The 21,457-nt window shown below is 33.2% G+C and overlaps 3 protein-coding genes across 4 annotated transcripts; 1 reads left to right on the top strand and 2 right to left on the bottom strand.

Moving 5' to 3' along the window:
• Positions 1-846: 846 nt before the first annotated feature.
• LOC146920859 (heat shock 22 kDa protein, mitochondrial-like) lies at positions 847-1,793 on the bottom strand. The gene is made up of 2 exons (XM_085714298.1): positions 1,498-1,793; positions 847-1,405 (listed from the first exon to the last, which is right to left on the bottom strand). Exons 1-2 carry the CDS (start codon positions 1,712-1,714, stop codon positions 1,011-1,013), a joined length of 612 nt encoding a protein of 203 aa, XP_085570424.1. The 5' UTR covers positions 1,715-1,793; the 3' UTR covers positions 847-1,010.
• A 109-nt stretch (positions 1,794-1,902) lies between these two features.
• On the top strand, positions 1,903-4,980 carry LOC146920858 (pentatricopeptide repeat-containing protein At5g65570-like). Its single transcript, XM_085714297.1, has one exon. It carries the CDS (start codon positions 2,928-2,930, stop codon positions 4,956-4,958), a length of 2,031 nt encoding a protein of 676 aa, XP_085570423.1. The 5' UTR covers positions 1,903-2,927; the 3' UTR covers positions 4,959-4,980.
• A 1,952-nt stretch (positions 4,981-6,932) lies between these two features.
• Positions 6,933-13,667, bottom strand: LOC146920857 (Exostosin family protein). 2 transcript variants are annotated; one of them, XM_085714294.1, is made up of 7 exons: positions 13,399-13,667; positions 13,264-13,314; positions 12,844-13,161; positions 11,379-11,665; positions 10,607-10,839; positions 7,780-7,937; positions 6,933-7,335 (listed from the first exon to the last, which is right to left on the bottom strand). In XM_085714294.1, exons 1-7 carry the CDS (start codon positions 13,540-13,542, stop codon positions 7,234-7,236), a joined length of 1,293 nt encoding a protein of 430 aa, XP_085570420.1. In that variant the 5' UTR covers positions 13,543-13,667; the 3' UTR covers positions 6,933-7,233. The 2 variants fall into 2 exon arrangements, with proteins under 2 accessions (XP_085570420.1, XP_085570421.1); XM_085714295.1 differs by lacking the exon at positions 13,264-13,314.
• Positions 13,668-21,457: the final 7,790 nt, after the last annotated feature.

Raw genomic sequence — 21,457 nt, 5'->3', positions numbered from 1 at the left:
TTCAAAATTAATTTTGATATTACAACGACATTGTTTTACTTTCTTAAACAAAATAGTAAACAGTCAGATCTACATATCTGCTATGATTCACTCCAATGTTAATAGACTCCTCTCAAGAATCCATTTCTAGGATTTACACCAAAATGATAGCAGAAACGCTGCTGATTCCAGCTGTGGCAGCTACAATCTGCGTCCAAATTCAACTGTTTCTCTAGCACTGGTTACTATTGGAAAATGTAAACCATAGATGCATACTATCTTCCATGTTTGTATCTCAAAAAGCACAATTAGTTGCGCAATCAACCCCGCGTTCCTGTAGCCAAAAATGTGTCGTCTATCAGTTACCACAAGTCCTCCGAAAGCAGATTTTTTCTACTTTTGAAGGTATTTTAAGCCTCCAAATTAAATGCCAACTACCAGTCACGCAAAGATGAATAGTATTCATAATCTCATTTATGAAAAGACGGTATGAACCACGAACCGAGTAAAGGTCATTCTTCTACCCTCTTGTCCTCTTTAACAAATTCAAAAAGACGATTATTAAAGATTCTAGTAGCCGTAGGAAAATCAAAAAGAAACTGAACAAAGTTAACGTTCCAAGGAAGGTTGCAACAGGTTAGACACCCGAAGATGATCTTTACAGAATTTGACATTGTAATCACAATCCCATCACCTAGCAAATTCTTCTCCCGATCCAATACTCTACCTACAACCTTCTTTTACAAAATCAATTCTTGAAGATGTCTAGATCTCCAACGGTTTTAACCACATATCGAAGCATAGTGTTCAAAGATGCTACTAAAATTAGAAAAAAGATGGTAAACAAAAACAAATTAAGTAAACATATTCAATGCAAACTTTATGAACATAAAGTGAAATAGTATTGGATAATGGTAATCAAGCAATTCATTCAAAACATGTTCAATCCTAAGCTTTTCAAGTAACTACTACTACTACTACAGTGAAAAGTTAAAGTCTCAATGCTAAGTTAGCGACTAACTATCAAAACCTTATTCTTCTTCTTCTTCTCTACAATCTTGAATCTTCACATTAATCTTGACATCCTCCTTCATTTTAGGTACGACAATCTTGAGCACACAGCCATTTTTGATCTTAGCCTTAATCTGATCAATCTTGTAAGGTTTTCCAGTTAAATCATATGTGCTAGATAGAACTTGACGACAACCTTCCTCAGTTTGTTTAAGACCTTTAATGGTAAGAGTATTGTGATCAACAGTGATGTTCACATCTTCCTTATCAAGTCCAAACATAAACAAACGGATACGAAGAGAATCCTCAGTCTCTCTCACAGAAAAGCATTGTTCCTCTAATAGTTTGAACAATTGTCGCCCCATATTATAGACTTGGCTCCAGATGCTAGTTGGAGAACCCATATTGAAGGAATCTAGAAACAAAGTTAAATATCAATTAATTAAAATCAATCAAATCAAACAATGTAACAGACAGAGAAATTGAAGATACTGTGAGATACCGTACGGGAAAAGCGAGGATCTTTGACATTGTAATACAAAGACCCAGTGTCGTCGACTTTGCGGGGTTGATCGTTCTTGGTGTTGAAAGAGCGGTAAGCAGCAACGGGGCGAAGAAGAGGGGGAATGGGGTTGGCGTTGAAAGAGACAACTGGCCGGCGAAGGAGAGCACCGGAGGAGGAGGAGGAGAGGAAGCGTCTTACGATAAGAGAGGAAGCAGCCATCGCTTGCGGGAGAAGATTGTTTGTTTGGGATTAGGGCAATTGGAGACCTCACTTGGGGTAAGTAGCAAGTTACTTACTAGTACTACTTTTTTTTTGTTTTTGAAAGGAACTTACTAGTACTACTTGCTTGGTTAAAAAGAAATTAGAAGATAATGGTCAATTTATGTCACGTTTGCTTTCACTTTTTTTTTTAATATTTTTTTTATTTTTTTAAATTAAATTATTTTATTTGACATAAATATCTCAACAAGAAGAATCTTAAAAGAGAATATGTTTTTGTTTTTGTTTGTCATTAATTTAAGGAAATAAGTTAAATGATCAAATCATTAATATTTATTACATGACACATTTTAAGTTTTTTGTTTCCATATTTTAAACCATCAGATTAATTAGATTGAATGACTAAGAATTGGTGTAAGTGACTTAATGTCAATAGAAGCTCCCTTGTTTAAATTATACTTGGTTATGCATGAGAAATTATACTTGGTTCAAATTATATTTACCGAAATTATACTTTTCCAAAAAAGTCAAAATTATACTTGGTTATGCATGAGAAATTATACTTGGTTCAAATTATATTTACCGAAATAAAGTTCAAGTTATATTTGTCGAACAAAGGGTAAATTTGGAAGAAAAAAATAGGATAAATGCAAATGGTGGAAAAAGTTATAACCTACTTATATTGTTTAAACGTTCTCACAAAAAACTCAGAATATGGACACCAAATTTGTGATGCCCGACTTCATAGAGCTGGTTTCACCACCTATGGATCGGCCTTGATTTTTAAAAGAGAATAGTTTCTTAAGTTAACTATTTCTAATGACCCCTTCAGAAGAAAAAAAATCTAATCACCCTCATCAAATGACAAATTTTTCATGAGAATCTCAGATGTAATAATTTTTATTCATACTTTACTTACTTTGAGACCAAACTTCGAATTCCTAACTGGAGGGTTAACACTGGGGAAAAAAACTATTTCAAACCACATAGTCTTCTTCTATATTTTATAGACAGAAACTATTATATTTGATTAAAAAAAAAAAAGGACTTGAATTGGTTTTAAGAATATATATTTTTTTTAAAAGTGTTTTTTTTAAGGAGAAAAAAAAAAAGGTGTTATTATCAAGTACGTATATTTACATAAATCAAACGACCGAATGAAGTAGTCTTCCCTTTGAGGAAGAACATAACCATTGTATTGTATCATGAAAATATGAATTTATACACTTCCCTCATTGCACAATGCACACACAAAAAATCCTTAACTACCCTCAAATCACTTCACACCCACATCCTCAAATCCGGTTCATTGTTTTCATTCTTTGGTCACAAGCTCATTGATGCATACATCAAATGCGGTGTCATAGCTGAAGCACGAAAGCTGTTCGATGAAATTCCCAACAGACACATAGTTACTTGGAATTCAATGATCTCTTCTCATGTTAACCGCGGGAAGACCAAAGAAGCTATTGGGCTTTACAACAACATGCTCTTTGATGGTGTTTTACCTGATTCTTACACGTTCTCCGCGATCTTTAAGGCTTTTTCGGAGATGGGTGTTTTACGTGAGGGGCAGAAGGCACATGGGTTGGCTGTGGTTTTGGGTTTTGAGGTGTCGGATGGGTTTGTTGCAACCGGCATTGTTGATATGTATGCGAAATTTGGTAAAATGAAGGATGCCCAATTTGTGTTTGACCGTGTTTTGGATAAAGATGTTGTCTTGTTCACTGCATTGATTGTTGGGTATAATCAGCATGGTCTTGATGGTGAAGCTTTAGAGGTTTTTGAGGAAATGGTTGGTAGGAGAGTTAAGCCTAATGAATATACTTTAGCAAGTGTTTTGGTTAGTTGTGGTAATCTAGGAGATTTAGTTAATGGTAAATTGATTCATGGTCTTGTTGTTAAGTCTGGTTTGGAATCTGTTGTTGCTTCACAGACTTCACTTCTTACTATGTATTCAAAATGCAACATGGTTGAGGATTCCATAAAGGTGTTCAATCAACTTGCTTATGCAAGCCATGTGACTTGGACATCTTTTATAGTTGGTCTTGTGCAGAATGGTAGAGAGGAGGTTGCTTTGTCGATGTTTAGGGAAATGATTCGGTGTTTGATAAGTCCAAATCATTTTACATTGTCTAGTATTCTTCATGCTTGTTCAAGCCTTGCAATGCTTGAAGCAGGGGAACAAATCCATGCCGTAACCGTAAAACTAGGAGTTGATGGAAACAAGTATGTTGATGCTGCGCTGATTCATTTGTACGGAAAATGTGGAAATGTAGAAAAGGCAAGATCTGTTTTTGAGTCGTTGACCGAGTTAGATGTAGTATCCATAAACACAATGATCTATGCTTATGCGCAAAACGGTTTTGGGCATGAAGCTCTTGAGCTTTTTGAAAGAATGAAAAAATTGGGACTTGAACCAAATGTTGTGACATTTATTAGTATTCTTTTGGCATGTAACAATGCAGGGTTAGTTGAAGAAGGGTGTCAAATATTTTCTCTCATCAGAAACAACCACAGTATTGAATTAACAAGAGATCATTATACTTGTATGATTGATCTGTTAGGAAGAGCTAAGAGATTTGAAGAGGCTGCAATGTTGATAGAGGAGGGGAAAAATCCGGATGTGATACAATGGAGGACGCTGCTGAATGCGTGTAAGATTCATGGAGAGGTAGAGATGGCGGAGAAATTTATGAGAAAAATGCTTGATCAAGCTCCTAGGGATGGAGGAACTCATATTCTCTTGACAAATATTTATGCTTCAGCTGGAAAATGGGACAATGTGATCGAGATGAAAAGCGCAGGAAGAGATTTGAGGTTGAAGAAGAGTCCTGCCATGAGTTGGGTTGATATCGATCGAGAGGTTCATACTTTTATGGCAGGAGATTTATCTCACCCAAGAGCTCATGAAATATTAGAAATGTTGCACGAATTAATAGAGAAGGTTAAAACTTTGGGTTATAATCCTGATACCAAATTTGTGTTGCAGGATTTGGAGGAAGAGAAAAAGATTAGTGCTTTATATTTTCACAGTGAAAAATTAGCTATAGCTTTTGCTTTATGGAAAACTTGTGGTAAGAATACAACTGTCAGGATTTTCAAGAATCTTAGAGTTTGTGGGGACTGCCACAGTTGGATAAAATTTGTTTCTTTACTTACTGGGAGAGATATAATTGCTAGAGATGCAAAGAGATTCCATCATTTTAAAGGAGGAATTTGTTCTTGTAAAGATTATTGGTGAATTATTAAATTATTATTATTCATCTTGCCCGTTTCTTCTTTTGGTTTCAAAGAACTTAATGATGAGATACACACACTAAGTGCGGAGAAGAGTGATATTTTTTATTTTATTTTTTTTGTGACAAGAGAGAATTATAGCATTTCATTAATAATCAAATTCTTTACTAAAAAAAAACAATTAATAATCAAATTCTGAATACATATAGGAATATCGATTAAAATATGGAGGCTAACTAAAGACGTGGCTGCTCGAGCAAGGTTAGAGTTTGTGAAAAAAGACGAGAAAAAATATTTACAATCTCAGATAATAGCACCATGGTCAAACTCATCCAACATTAATAAGGCCTCTCCAACATTAATATCAGTTAATGGTGAAACTCGGTTTTAGCCAGAACAAATTGACCTTGATCATCTTTGACACAAACACCAATAATACCAACTTTATTTCAAGATGTGGAAAGTGAAGCGTCGACATTGCACTTATAACATCATGGAGGTTGTCTTAACCATACAAGAATGTCTTGGGTCTGGGTTTTAGTGGTTGTACCTAACTCGAGCTTCTTGCGCATTCAGCCAACTTGATAACAAACATATGCCCCGTTCACAGACTGCATTCCTTTGAACAATTTCATTTCTCTAAATCACATAATTTCTTTGCTTCCATATTGACTAAAGAGTGCAAGCAAATAATACATTTTGATTTGAATTTAAAAGTTGCAGAATATCAGAGAAAAACTCACTTCTTGGCCACTGACTTGGCAGAATTCAAAACCTGCATCATACTTTTCAATATATCAATTCTTTGCCAACATTAAACACTATTTTGGCAAATGAAAAATAGATGCATATTATCTTCAACGCCGGAGACAGAAAGCACACAATTATTTGGACCATCCACGCCTCTATCAGGCAACCGGATTCTTGTCGATAGACAATTTCGACACACTCTCCAGAGAAGATTTTTAACTTTTGGAGGGGTTTTTGCATTCCAAATGAAATTCCATCAATAACTTCACCAACACAGTATCAATAGGCACTCCTCACTGAGTACTGAGTACATCCCGTTCTTTTCGTATTTCCATATCAGTTTGTCATTTTGCACAGAATCAAACAGAGGTGTTTGCAACACTTTTCTAACATTATCATGGCTTACCAATCCTCGAAGCTTACTAACATTCCAAACCTTCATGTTATATAAGATTGAGTCTGACACTGTTAAATGATTCAAGACCGGATTTAAATTGATAGGTTTATTGATCGATGTACCATCGTATAGCCAATTGTGCTCCCAAAAGGGAATATGAGAATCTGTACCTATACTACATTTGAACCCATTGCTAACAACAAACTTCAAACTCCAAATGTTGCGCCAAACATAACTTGGTTATGTCCAATACTTGAATCAAGGAAGTCACTATCAGGAAAGTATTTTGCTTGGAAGTGTGATATTGTGGATTCGAACTCGCACCCTAACACTTCAAATGTCTCATAGTCTTTTTACCATCTTACTTGCTCTTATTACAAGACATCAACCCTTTTCTTGTCATAAAAGTTTAACTCTATTCTGAGATGGCAATTAGAAATTAGAACAATGAGTAAGATATTTTTCAATCAAAAGGGCTAGCCTAGGATATTGCAGTGGTTGAACAAAAAAAGAAGTTAATTTGTAAAGTTGGTAATTGATTATTTGTTGATATATAATTGTTACAGTTTTTATTTATAATTTTTAAGATTTTTGTATATTCTTTAAATTAAGTTAGATGCTATGTTTTTAAGTAATACTCTTTCTTTAGTTGATTCTTTAAAATTAATTTTGATAATACAATGACACTTTTACTTTCTTAAACAAAATAGTAAACAGTCAGATCTACATACATGGTATGATTCACTCCAATGTTAATAGATTCAGACTGAAATTGAATTTTGAACAACAATAACAATTGCACCAGCATGAATTTTCAACGCAACAAAAAGCTTCATAGCAAATAAATAATAAATATAAAACTTTGCAGATGCAAGAATATTGAAAAACTAGCTGTTACATACAAAACTGTAACGTAGTTATTTACAGTGCCTCTCTGGGTTACTATAACTGAAGTAAAGGGAGTATACAAAACAAGAGTGAGTCTTGATCTTTGTTTGGTTTCACTTCCACACATGCTCAACTTGTATTCAGATGCCGATCGGCCATGATTTACCAGAAGCTATAAACTGTAGTTTTGATCCTGATGCACGTTGGACATTCATCTACCGCAGAAACAACCAAGCACTTAGAATCAGTATTGAATGGTGTGATGGCGTAACCAGAGGTCATACATGACCATATGGAAAGCATCATATCTGACTGGAGGCGAATTCCACTGGAAGTGTTTCTGAATCTGATACAAGATGACATAACTTTCTTGTGAGTTCCACCATATCAAGAAATAATTCAATTGCCTACTTTACATATTAACTTTTTTTGAGTTCAATCACTAAGCAGTATGCATTAACGACATAAATCATTTTTACAGAATCATACAACTAAATTGCTCTATGTCACTATATTATATTAATTCTTAAAATATGTCAACAAACATCTATATGACAAGATCTAATTAGATTGATTATGTAAAAAAGTTTTACACTGTCATTCCATAGTCTTTAAACTATTTTTTTCTTCAAATTTTTAAGTGTAATTTTTTTTTTCAGGGGTTATATACCAACCTAACATACTGATGAGTGATGACTTTACAAAAGACATAAATAATAAGAAATTCCAGAGTAAAATTTAAGCAAGTAGCATTGAAATATTTCTTCAAATGAAGTAATGAGAAGATCACCTTTACTAAATTATTATGAAGTGCAACAAACTCATCCTGCGATTTGTTTTTGAGGATTTGTTTAAGCTGGTATACATCACTCTCCTTGAGTACAACAGCAAATTTTCTCCAGTCAAGAATATCATTAAAAGGAAGGTCATAGTAATTTGACAATATCACTGCAAACAACATTAGCTTCAGGTCAGTTACCTGGTTGTGTAAAGACTCATACATCCCAAGTTCATCCTTAAGGGCAACACATCAGAGTCAAAATTAAACATTCAATGATAAATCATTCAGACCAAGTTATAGTTTAAATGTCACGCGTGTAACAATTGGGCAGAAGTATACGTGCAATTCAATCGGTGAGTTATAATCGAATTTGAAATTTATTATCACCCAAGTATATGTTCAATTGGATAGGTGGGGTATTATTGAATTTGAGATTTATTATCACCCAATAATAAAGTACTCTGGCCCAGTGTTGTCAAATACTCCCTCCGTCCCAAATTATAAGTCATTTTGAAGAAAAAATTTGTCCCAAATTATAAGTCGCACTACAATACCGATGAAGCATTAAATGCTACTTTTCCTACTATACCCTCATCTATTTACTACTCTCTTCTTTCAATTCTTTAATTTATATTTCATATGCCATTAGTGAAGGATAATTTTGTAAAATGACTTATAATTTCATGTTCCCATACAATATTAATTACTCTTCTTAATTTGTGTGAAATGAACAAAATATCATATAATTAGGGACGGAGCAGGTAGCTGCTATGGCGTAACGGAAGTTGAACACACCACTATTGTTTCGTGAAACGCTATTTAGTACAAAGTGATGTCAAATACCGACTATGGTGGCACTATAACGGTAGACAGCTGAATTTGAACAAACTGCTATTTTCTGCCATCCGCGTTTGACAATACTGTTTCAACCTTAGCTAAGGACTCCTAAACTGTGATTCCAAGGCACTTTTTGTATTCCACAACTAACCCCCATCCCCTCAGCACAATAAAAAGGAAGGATTGCAAGATGTAATGGTTGATGTGAAGGACTGGTCATGCTTCTCGGTACCAATGGTGGGAATTCTATTCCATAAGGTGTTCCACAGAAACCCAGAAAAACAAAGCAATTTGTAAACCAAGCTACACTACACCATAAAAAAACTATATTATCAAAACCAGTTCAAGAACTTCGGCCTATTTTATAAACAAGTTCAGTGTATGTAATTGAATATTGGGGTAAAATCGATTAACTGGTCATAACTCAACCAAAACTATCTAACAAGTCCAATAACAAATACTATACAAATCATAAACTCAAACCTTAAACCCCAAATTATAAGAACCCAAGCCATTCATCTAATGAATACGAGGCTATGAGTTGTTCACAAATACTGATATACTCTTTGCTAGAAACAGTAGGGGAGAGGTGATAGGACACTAGCTCCCAATAGATATGACAACTGAATCAGTGGGCCCAAATCACACGCCTCACACTCTTACACCTTCCCTTGAAATCTGATTTCAAGGGACGGGTTTGTTACAAGGAGAGTTGGGAGGTAGGTGAGGCATTAAGAAAAGAGCAGTGCTGGATATTACGAAATAATTAACACAAGAAAAGCAAGGATGTGTATGTGTCATGTTTAAGATAAGCTAAAAATTATCATGTCCGTCTTTGACGTAAATCAGGCACATGGTTGTGGTGAAAATCAACGGAGTACAACACTCTCGTGCGTTCATTTTTTAATATTCCGTAACAATGAGCATTTCCCTTAAGAAAAATACTTAGTCAATTAGGAGAGAATTTATCTGGGTCAGGAGCAGAAATGCTCTGGAAGTAGTCTTAGGACTCTGGTATCTTCTCTTTTCTGTTAAGTTTATTCCATTGTAGAGCTTTGCTCACCACATTTCCACCAATAATTCACAGTTGTTTGTCATTGAAATCCCTCAGTTCTATCAAGAGACTTGAAATCAATGATTTGCAGACATTGTAGTTAGGAATTGTCTTCTTTTGTTGCTTTGTGTGATACAATGCGAATGATATTTTGGTTCCTCCACTCGAAATTCAACAAAATTTCATTTCACCAGATGCTTGAATTTGTTTCTCGTGCAAACTTGAATTGTCATTGCAACTCTAAGTCAATTTTTCTATCCTTATACATGCATAGAAAAATCATGTGTTTCCATTTTATTCTTTTTAGCATTCAAATCTCATCAGGCATTTTTTATCCCCCCAAAACATCTTTTTTCACCCTCAATATTTGTTGATGAAATAATTTTGATTATGGGAGAAATTACCGGCTTGATATTAATGTTTTTATCTTATATAATTATAATTCTTGTTCATTTTTTTATTTTATTTGGTTAAATCTTAAGGTTTAAAACTGGTTCTGGATCAAACATGTTCTAATCTCTTTAAAAATTGTTTGTGAACTGCTTCACAAAAGGTTAATCAGTATGGAAAAGGATAGGGATCACATATGTTTGTTAACCAATAACCGATATACAACAAATGCAAGGTAAATTTAACATGACAAAGGACTAGTTTGGCTTGACTTATTTGAACTTATCTACTGGCATAAACACTTGTGAGGCTGTTTGAGAGAGCTTATGACAATAAACAATTTGACTTTATTTTAGCTTTTGTTATAGAAATAGCTTAAACATAAACACTTAATTAAGTTGTTTATCCAAACATGGCCAAAAACCATTCAGGAATAAGTATCATGTTCGTATATGCTAGCGTTGTCATTTGTCATATAGGCATGCAGTTTTGAGAAGCTCAATATAAGCAACCACAAAATTAAAAGGTTAAAAAATATCAGAAAGGTTTACTTACCAGGTATGCATCCATAATGGATAGAATCTGCTATTCGAGCACTATTAACCTGTGATCCACCAGGGCATATACAAAACTTAGTGCTGTAAAATCTTTTCTGGTACACTAGATGCCCGGTAGCTCTACTGATTCGGTTATTTGAAATATCAAGTTCTGTGTCATTTTCCCATACACGTGCAAGAATAACTCTAATTTTAGAGTTACGATGACCAGCCCAAAATCCAAGACTAGTCCTGCAAACCACAAAATTATCAAATTTTCACAATGGAATGTAGAACTATTGTTTATCGAATATTGATCTTCCAGAACAAATTATATATCAACATACCAACAATATTTGTTTATCTTATGAAATAAAACATTCCCACCTAGTGAGAAAAAGTATTGTTTTTCTTTGCTGTATGAAATAAATAATCTAATTATCTCAGCAACATTTTTCATATCTTGGGATCTTTGAAAGTAGTAATTATTACTCCAAGGAAAATATTAAAACCCACAATGTTCGTAATGTTAAACCAGGTCAAACAAATTTTGAAATTGACGTGAAACTATAGATCATTTTAGAAACTAAAGACTTGTGTACTGTGAGTAAGTTTAGATAAAGGACCACAACAAGATTGACACGAAACTTAAAATAACATGATGATAACAATATAAACAAGAAAAGTTTGATCCAGAAAACATAATTTGAACCAATTTTAGTATAATAATCTAGATAAATGGAAGAGGTAAAAAAAAAATAAAAAAAAAAGTAAATCTGAAGAGGCTTCACCTATTTTCTACATCATTCCCCCCAGCTGGAAGAGCAAATGGCTGCAGCACTTGAGGGAGAGCAACATCTTTGTGTGGAATGAATCCAACATCATAGCTTGGGGAGCACACTGCTCGAATGGAATTCTTCACAAGTAATGGAAGTCCTTCTGTTGCCCTTACACCAACATCATGACAAGTGACAAAGAAGTGATCAGCACCCAGGGTTCTGTTCCAATAAGGATACTTGGATATCAAGCTTTCCACGTAATTTTGTACAATTATGGTCATATTCTCATAAGATGTGCCCTGCATAATATCCAGGCATGAGTTTGACTACATTCAACCTAGAAGTAGAAACTTAGCCATCCAAGCTAAACATTCTAAAACTTTCTTACTACTTATCATTTCCTTTTTAGCTGTAAATTTACTGCCTCATGGTAACAAATCATGAACAAATAATCAGTTATTTCCATCTCAGAATCAGGGTTACAAGAGCACAAGATTTAGGTGCATTACTATAGATATCGTTGCTATGGTTTTACACTAAAATGATGCAAAAACACTCAGAAAACAGTTAACGCAATTCACACCTTAGAATAGGCGGAAAGAAATTAGTGACAGTTTTGGTATATTTTTAGTGGGTAACATAGCATAGAGGACATACGGATCTAGATGTAAGTGTAATCCTTTTAATAAAAAGCCCAAGACAAAACTACAATCTAAGCCACAGCATCAAGATTTTTACAGATATTCTCATAAGATGTGCTCTGCACAGTATCCAAACATTATAAGATGTGCTCTGCACAGTATCCAAACATGAGACTGACTACATTCTATTCTACCTCGAAGCGGACACTTAAACATCCAGGCTAGACATTCTAAATCTTTCATATTACTTATCATTTCCTGTTTAGCTATATTTACAGCACCATGGTAATAAACCATGAACAAATAAGTGATTATTTCCATCTTAGGAGCAGGGTTTTAAAAGGATAAAACTTAAGTACAGTACTACAGACACAGTTACTATAGATACCATTACTACAATTTTCCACTAACCAGATGCAAAAATACACGAAACATTCAACACAATTCACCCCTTAGATTTGGTGACACAGATTCGTTATATTTTTATTCAGGAGTAGGGTTTTAAATAAAGGTCCAAACCCAGATCTGGGCCACAGCATAACAATTTCCATGTTGCTGAAACCACAGTACAATTGTGACTAAGTCCGCATTTGATCACGATTCTCTGTAAATCAAGGATCACGGCGCAAACGCAATCGTTACTTCTACTTAATACCCTAGTAGGGGAACAATGCATAAGGATCAATGCAGTAATCAATATTTTTTATGTCTATGCAATCAACACACTGTGATTCAGACACTGTATTTAACAACGATTCTCAGCGATATTAATCATTGCAACACAGCCATTAAAAACCAAGCAATAAAGCACAACATTACAAATGTGGTTACAATACCTTTCCACGCATCTTATGACACGAAATAGGAATGAAAAACAGATGAGCCTGATCAGGATCAAGAGTCCGAAACCGACTCTCCCTAATATTCTGAAAGAAATACCCCTCACTAGCATACTTCCCAGTAAGCTTCCTTGGTGTCTGATAAAAAGTCTTGGAATCCCCATCTGGATATATATAAACCTTAAACTTCTTCTCCATCTCCGCGAAATTCAACTTAAACACTCGTGGCGAATGATACACATCACCAAATTCATCACCACCATCATCTTCCTCCTCAATTTTTCCTGAATCTACCACCTTCACCGTAACTGGCACCTAAGAAACAAAAAACAAAAGGGCCATAAAAAAACCATAAAAAACCGTAAAAAAATGCAAAATTTAGAAATGTGTTGGGTTTAGATTTTAATTTTTGTTTACTTCGTCTACATTTTTTCCTGCATCAACAAGATTTGCAACTGGTACTGACACCTAAGAAACAACAAAAAACCAAAAGGGTCATCGAAAAATAGAAAATTTGGAAATGGGTTGGGTTTAGATTTCGATTTTGTTTACCTGAGATGAAGGGGTTGAGTATTTGAGGGAAAGATAGGTGAATGAAAGAAGAGTGAGAATTGCTAGGGTTAGGAGTGAACCACGAAGAGAGAAGAGAGTGTGGAATGAAGATTGTTGTTGATTTTGCTTCACAGAAGACATCATCAACAATGAAGAAGAAGAAGATGATGATTCAGATGGATCTGTGATGTGAAGAAGAAGAAGAAGCTTTGCTTGTCAATGGAAACTTCTTTAACTGTTTCATCTCTCTCTGCTTTACTGCCTGTTTTCCTCTTCTTTTTTCCATTTACTCAAAAATAAATAATCACTTTTAGAAAAAAAATCACTTTTGGAAACTGTTATTCTTTGCTTATGTTTGGTTTTTTTTTTTTTTTTTTGTTACAATGTTTGGTTTTTATTTTGGATGATCAAAAGTGATTATAGAAGTCGGAGAATTCGTTTTACTATCATTCTTGGAAGATTTAAAAGTGAATTGGTTTTGTTTGTAAAATTAATTCTACTTAAGTTAGAATCTATAGCTTTTGTAAGAATCTATAGCTTTTGTATGTTACAATTGATCTTAGCTTCTTTTTTTTTTATTTAAGAAAGAATTTATTTTAGCCTTTAACCTTTAGTTTATTGTCAAATCATATTCAAATATAAATCATTTTATATTCAACTCATGTTTATCGAAATCAATTTTACATAAAAAATTCAATCAAAATCAATTATTGTCACCATTTTAAAATATTATAAGGTGATGCTTACTTGGAACCTTGTATGCAAGGCTTCAATCATTCAACACTTTTGTGATCGATTTCAACATTTGTAATGATTTGTTGACATGCATAGACACAATTACATGCAATGCACGCTATGTCGTCTTTCTTTTTGTTTAGATTTTAAAACCACGTAAAATTAATAAACTTTCACACAACCTCATACAGAGCAAAGGAAATCACTGTAACTCAGAAACATTTTCCATTTCACAAATAATCAATCATCATGATTGTCACATTCATCAAATTATATACTTCCACAAAATTGCAAATCGTCAATTCTTTCAATCATGACAACTAAGAAAAACATAATAAATACTTTCACGCTCGTCCATCTTTCAAATTATAATTTGAGAAAATGATATAATTTAGTGTAACGCGTGTCCGATACCAGGACACGCCTATTCCGATGAGTGTCTGTGCTTCATAGGTTATAGCTTATAAGTTATTATTAGATGATGTTGAACAATCAAGGGTAGATAACCATATTTATATAGTATTAAGGAGATCATAAAAAATTAAAATAATTAGAAGAAACTGGCTAGCTAGAGGAATATATAAGATATAATGGAGACAAATTTTTCATATTGACAATATATATCTCACACAAAATCTACACATCAATAACTTATTACTTTTGGATCCACTATACATTAACAAAGTTAGTTACATCAATTATGTTCTGACATTGAGTTGAATGGACAAAAAAAAAGCAAGGGTCTTGTTAACCGGTGCCCCCGGGGCACTGGTTAAGGAATCTATAAATAGAATTTATGTCTTGGAAATATAAAATGCCACTTTTTATCAACTAATAATTACATTGCTTTTTAATAAAAACTTATTTTATTTTGTGTTTAACCAATGCCCCGGGGGCACCGGTTAACATTCTCCAAAAAACAAATATGGTTTACTTCTCCTCTTGGCAACATTTTAGATAATCTTAAAATATACTCAGGTGTTCTAATGCTGATTCTAAACGTGAAATATATAATCTCCCACAACTAAATGACTAATCATACCAGAAAACATGATGCACATAAAGATGCTAAAGAAGCATTACACCTTCAGCCCAAAACACCATAACAACAGATAAACCGATATGAAGAAATAATTAAACAAGCAATCAAGCATTATTTATAACCTATGAAGCACGGACACTAACACGGACATGATACAGACACCAACACGCCGACACAGATAATAATTTGAGAAAATGATATAATTTAGTGTAATCATAGGTGTCGTGTCAACTCAAACATTGTTGGATCTTGCGAAATAATGCTTAGTTTAGACCTCAAATCATGCAGTCCGATTTTAGAAATGTTGATGTTGTCAATGATAACTTCCCCGGCAGTAGGTTCAAAGAGTCGGAAAAGTGTCTGTATAAGAGTTGATTTTCCACTACCTGTTCTACCAACAATGCCAGTTTTCAATCCTCCACGAAATGTGCATGTCAGGCCACGCAACACAAGCGGAAGATGTGGAGCGTAACGAACCTTCATCACAGACAACAAATCATTACAGATGTTGAAATGGAGTATGTTGTATCTAGGATACCTACAAGCCCATTTAAGTCAAACGTAGGTACTTTGTTCATTCTTGTTTGATTCTTTGATTTTTTTAGTGGTTATTCATTACTATTGTTTAGTATTTTAAGCTAGTGTTTTACAGAAAGGTACCCCTTTGATGTCTTTGCAGCCTTAAAAGGAGTGTAATTAGCTGTATTTGAGTTTGACTGCAATTGTGTTTTTGTTATGTTTACGCGAAATTGAGGTTGTATCAGCCTCTCTGTAGCACTGACATATGTTAGCTTTAGCTATGTCGACGTTTTAGCTTTACATATGTTAGTGTTAGTGTCAGATTGTCAGTGTAGTGTACGTATCTGTGTTCGTGTTTCACAGGAATCAGCTGGGTTTGACTTGAGTGCAGTTGTGATTAGTTTGGGCGATTGGACAACTGTAATTGATGTCTTTCCAGCCTGAAAATGAGTGTAATTGAGGTTGTATCTACTGTATTTGACTTGATTACAATTGTGATTTGTTATGTTTGTGCGACTAAGCGATTGTAATTTCGGTTGTATCAACTGTATTTGACTTGATTGCAATTGTAATATGTTATGTTTGTGCGAGTAGACAATTGTATTTGAGGTTGTATCTGATATATTTGACTGCAATTCTGCCTAGTATCTACAATTGTAATATGACATCTTTTAATTACATATTAACTATTTATTGTTGATAAGTTTCTGAATTTGTTTGTTTCATTAATTGTGGAAAATAACACGAAAAGAGAGGCGGTACTCCGCCACCACGGTTAAGACATGCAAGGGTGGTGAGTTTTGTTGGTGTTATTGACGAAATTACTCAAAAGGTCTCATTTACATCAATGTTTTCTATATCTCAAACCCTAAAGTATATGTCTCAAACCTTTTGTCAAATCCAACTTGGTAATCATGCTGTTATATATCACCATAAATAATGTGATGGATTTAACAAATCATTATAGACTACATTCATGTTTAACTAAACATCTTAATTTGTAGCTTATTAAGAATTGTTACTATGTGAAGACAAGAGAGAGGTGAACAATGCAGAAGCAGTGGCACTATGCAATGGCGTCAATGATACATTTGCACAGGCCAATTGAAATGGAAACCTAAAAACCAACGGTAAACTATATGCAACAAAAAAACTAAATAATTTTGGGAAACAAGAATTGAACAATCATAAAAGGTAGTAGCCATACTAGGTTCAAACAATCTTAGATAGCTTATGAAATACAATTAAACAATCCTAAGCTATTTTCATGTTAACAATCTTAGTGTATTTGCATAGAAAAATGGATTAAAGATACTCATAATCTTTGTTCGATTCAACCATATATGCCCCAAAATTCACTGCTTCCCATAGACTATACCTGAGACCAGAAGAGGTGGTAATAAAATCATTACCACAGTCGATAAACAAATCGTGGGTGTGTCGTTGGAAGACACAAACAGGCGACTTTATCAATATTGTTTTGATGCTTTTACAATCTGCATCAACATCCTCGCCTATGTGTATGTAGCTGTGAAAAGTTTTATCCTCATCACCCTGTTCATATTTGGTCTCCATCGCATCGAAACAGGTCTCTGCCCTTCTTGCATAGTAGCCTCCCACTACCATATTTTCATAGGCAGCTTTCAATTTCCCTATACTAATCCGGATCCTTTAAGATAGATCGCCAACTTCCATTGCTGCTTTTGATACAAGATTGCTCATGAATGATTGCATCTTAGAACTCAGTCCAAGGTCAAATCTTTCAAACAAAGCATCATCACTATCAAGCTTCCCTTCTGTTATATCCTTGATGTTAGATGGGAGTGAAATTTTGTTTTCCAATAAACAATTAATGATGGAGCAGTAGAAAGCTTCCTCGAATGCTAATTTGTACCACTTTTCCTCCTATGTGGACCTTCAATATTACATTAACATTTTAAAAAAAATAATAATGATGATGATGCATTGAAATATAAAAATAGAGTGCATATCCTTACCTCGGACCCGGACTCGCGAAACTCACGAAGTCCAATTGATCAAGCTTGGCAACAATTGCTTTGGAAAATTTCGAAGGTGTTGTTGATAAAACCATAAGTAACGATTGACCGTGCGAGGTGACGACCAGAAGAGGAGGGTTAAGTGTTGCCCGAGAATATTAGAGTTGGTTGGTGTACCCTGTTCCACAACAAAAAACAACAACTTGTGAGATATTTGTGGCATAATGATAACACCACTCACTTAATTATCTAACATCCTAATTTGCTGCGGAATTATTCATAGATAACATTAATAAAAATTACATTCAATGAACTAAGCAAAAATAATCACACAAAGCTATAACATTTTACTTACATCTCAAACTCATCAAATTCTGAATATTGTGTAATGAGTTATAACTAATAACTTATAAGTTATTATGACTAATTAGATTAGATGATGTTCAACAATATAAGATATAATGGAGACTAATTTTTAATATTGACAATATATATCTCACACAAAATCTACACATCAATAACTTATTACTTTTGGATCAACTTCAAGGTTACTAGAGCAATGTATTAGTGTTTTTATCGGCGGGTGGGGATATAAGTTTCATATTCATGGTGGTTTTTAGTTTTAGGTTTATGTTGGTCTGCTTGAATGCATTCTCAAAACAGGTTTCTAGTTTTCAACAATTAAAGAACTAAACTTGTTTGATTATAGTGTTCTGCAATATTGTTTTTAAAAACTCGTTAATTTTGTTGTTCTTAAAAACAAAAAAATTGGAACAACTAGATAATGTTTTCAGTTTCCAATTTTGACATTGTCAATCCTAATTCACATTTGAAAACACAAAAATAATGGTACAATTTGTTTTCAATTTCCAATTTTACTTTTGTCTATCTGAAATCTACATTAGAAAACACAGGAACAGTGGTACAATATTTTATATAAAGTTAAAGAAGTATTTTATTTACTTATTATTTAGTTCAATATTGTTCTGCAATATTGTTTTTAAAAACTCGTTAATTTTGTTATTCTTTAAAAACAAAAAAACTGGAACAACTAGATAATGTTTTCAGTTTCCAATTTTACTATTGTCTATCCTAAATCATAGAAATAATGGTACAGTTTTGAAAACACAGAAATAATAGTACAATTTGTTTTCAGTTTCCAATTTTGTTTTTGTCTATCTGAAATCTACATTTGAAAACACAAGAACAATGCTACAATATTTTATATAAAGTTAAAGAAGTATTTTATTTACTTATTATTTAGTTCATTTGTGGTTAAACTTGTGGAACTAATTAACTATTAAGTAATGACCCACAAATTTTGTCTATTCGATTTCAATCCGATTTTTAAAGTATTACATTTAAGTGTATGTTCAGTTATTACTTCATGATAACAATCCTAGAGATAAAATTAATCCCACTGTCTTAATAAGTTTTACATTTATGGTGGTTTTCAGTTTTAAATTTATATTGGCCTGTTTGAATGCCTTCTTAAAACAGTTTTTTAGTTTTCAACAATTAAATAACTAAACTTGTTTGATTATAGTGTTTTGCAATATTGTTTTTAAAAACTCATTAATTTTGTTGTTCTTAAAAACAAAAAAATTGGAACTAGAGAATGGTTTCAGTTTTTCCAATTTTGCTATTGTCTATCTTAAATCACATTTGAAAACACAGGTCTAATGTTACAATTTGTTTTTAGTTTCCAATATTGCTTTTGTCTATCTGAATCTACATTTGAAAACACAAAAATAGTGGTACAATATTTTATATAAAGTTAAAGAAGTATTTTTATTTACTTATTATTCAGTTCAATTGTGGTTAAACTTTTGGAACTAATTAATTATTAAGTCATGACCCAAAATTTTGTCGATTCGATTATAATCTGATTTTTAAAGTATTGCATTTAAGGGTATATTCAGTTTTAACTTCATGTATAACAATCCTTAGAGATAAAATTAATTATACTTTAAACAACCAAACATATAAGTTTCACATTGTGGTTTCGAGTTTTAGGTTTATATTGGCGCCTGCTTGAATGCCTTCTAAAAACAGTTTTTTAGTTTTCAACAATTAAAGAACTAAACTTGTTTGATTATAGTGTTTTGCAATATTGTTTTTAAAAACTCGTTAATTTTGATGTTCTTAAAAACAAAAAAATTGGAACAACTGGAGAATGTTTTCAGGTTCCAATTTTGCTATTGTCTATCCTAAATCACACTTGAAAACACAAAAATAATGGTACGCCTTTTTTTTTTCAGTTTTCAATTTTGTTTTTATCTATCTGTAATCTACATTTGAAAACAAAGGAATAGTGGTACAATATTTTACATAAAGTCAAAGAAGTATTTTATTTACTTATTATTCGGTTCAATTGTGGTTAAACTTGTGGAACTAATTAACTACTAAGTCATGACCTGCAAATTTTGTCGATTGGATTATAATCCGATTTTTAAAGTATTGCATTTAAGTGTATGTTTAGTTATAACTTCTTGTATAACAATCCTAGAGATACAATTAATTATACTTTAAACAACCAAACATATAATAAATAATTCATTATCAGATCAAACAAATCCAGATGAAGTCTTGCCGTCCAGTTGCCATGTTGAGAAAACTCAAATCTAGAATTCCAAGGCGCCTCATGGCTCTGGATCATAGGACAGAGAACACCGGCATAAACTACAACAACATAACAACGAAGTTTCGTTCTCCGTTTTTCAATCTTTTAAAAATGTCATTTTGGGATGGAAAACCAAAAACTCCTCACGATATCGCACACGAGCTAAAAACATTGATCGCGAAAAATGAAGTCAAAGACCTCGTGGTTGGCATGCCCTATGGGAATTCATATTCTACAAGGGAGCAAGAGAAAATTGTGAAGGACTTCATAAAAGATATCAATCGAACATGAATCTTGGGAACAATGCCTTATTGTTACCAATCAGAGCGGTACTCCACCAAGAGAACATTGGCTCATATTGCGCATTCGCGACTCACAAATAGTGATGATGAGGTAGGTCATAGGCACAATAAAGATATGGTGGCCGCAAGAATCATCTTAGAGGATTACTATAAGAACGTGAACCGTTATATTTAGTCTACATAGACTAAAGTTTTTCTCTTGGGATATTTTGTTGTTATATGAAATATTTGGCAAGATTCTTTGTCGTTTTATGAAATATTTGGTAAGACTCTGGATGAAATATTTGTTTTTGTATACTTTATTCTTTTTATGTCATATATCACCCCAAAGATTTCACGTTTGTTTTATATCATCACGTCTATTTTTTTTGGCAGCGCCTAAAAAAAAAAAACCAAACATATAATAATCAATTTTGGTGGTCCCTTTAGAAGTGGAACCTAACATACACTAAATGTAACATAATGACAAATTGAAAAATTTATATTAATTGAGAGATCTAAGAGCATCCACAATAGAATTACTAGTTTTGAGTACCTAAGCGGATCTTACTTATACCCATAATTCATTTATTTATATTTTTGTTTTAAAAATAAAAAATCATTCAATCACTTCAACCCAAAGCCTTTAAAAAGTTTCAATGGATCACATTATTATTTATATATTGAGAAATGCTACGTACAAACGTTTTGTCACACGCCAATCAACACACGATTGCTTGTGAAGCCACATCGTTCTTCTCAAAAAGTAAGTTACTTGTTTACCGACATACCAAGTTGAATAGTTTTTAACACTTTCATTTTAAAAAATAGATAAAAAATCATTTCAAATACTCTTCTGCAA

Source organism: Medicago sativa, chromosome 5, assembly GCF_051527215.1.
Source record: "Medicago sativa cultivar Bolivia chromosome 5, Bolivia_mono, whole genome shotgun sequence".
NCBI lineage: Eukaryota > Viridiplantae > Streptophyta > Magnoliopsida > Fabales > Fabaceae > Medicago > Medicago sativa.
This window is presented reverse-complemented; position numbering and strand designations above follow the sequence as displayed.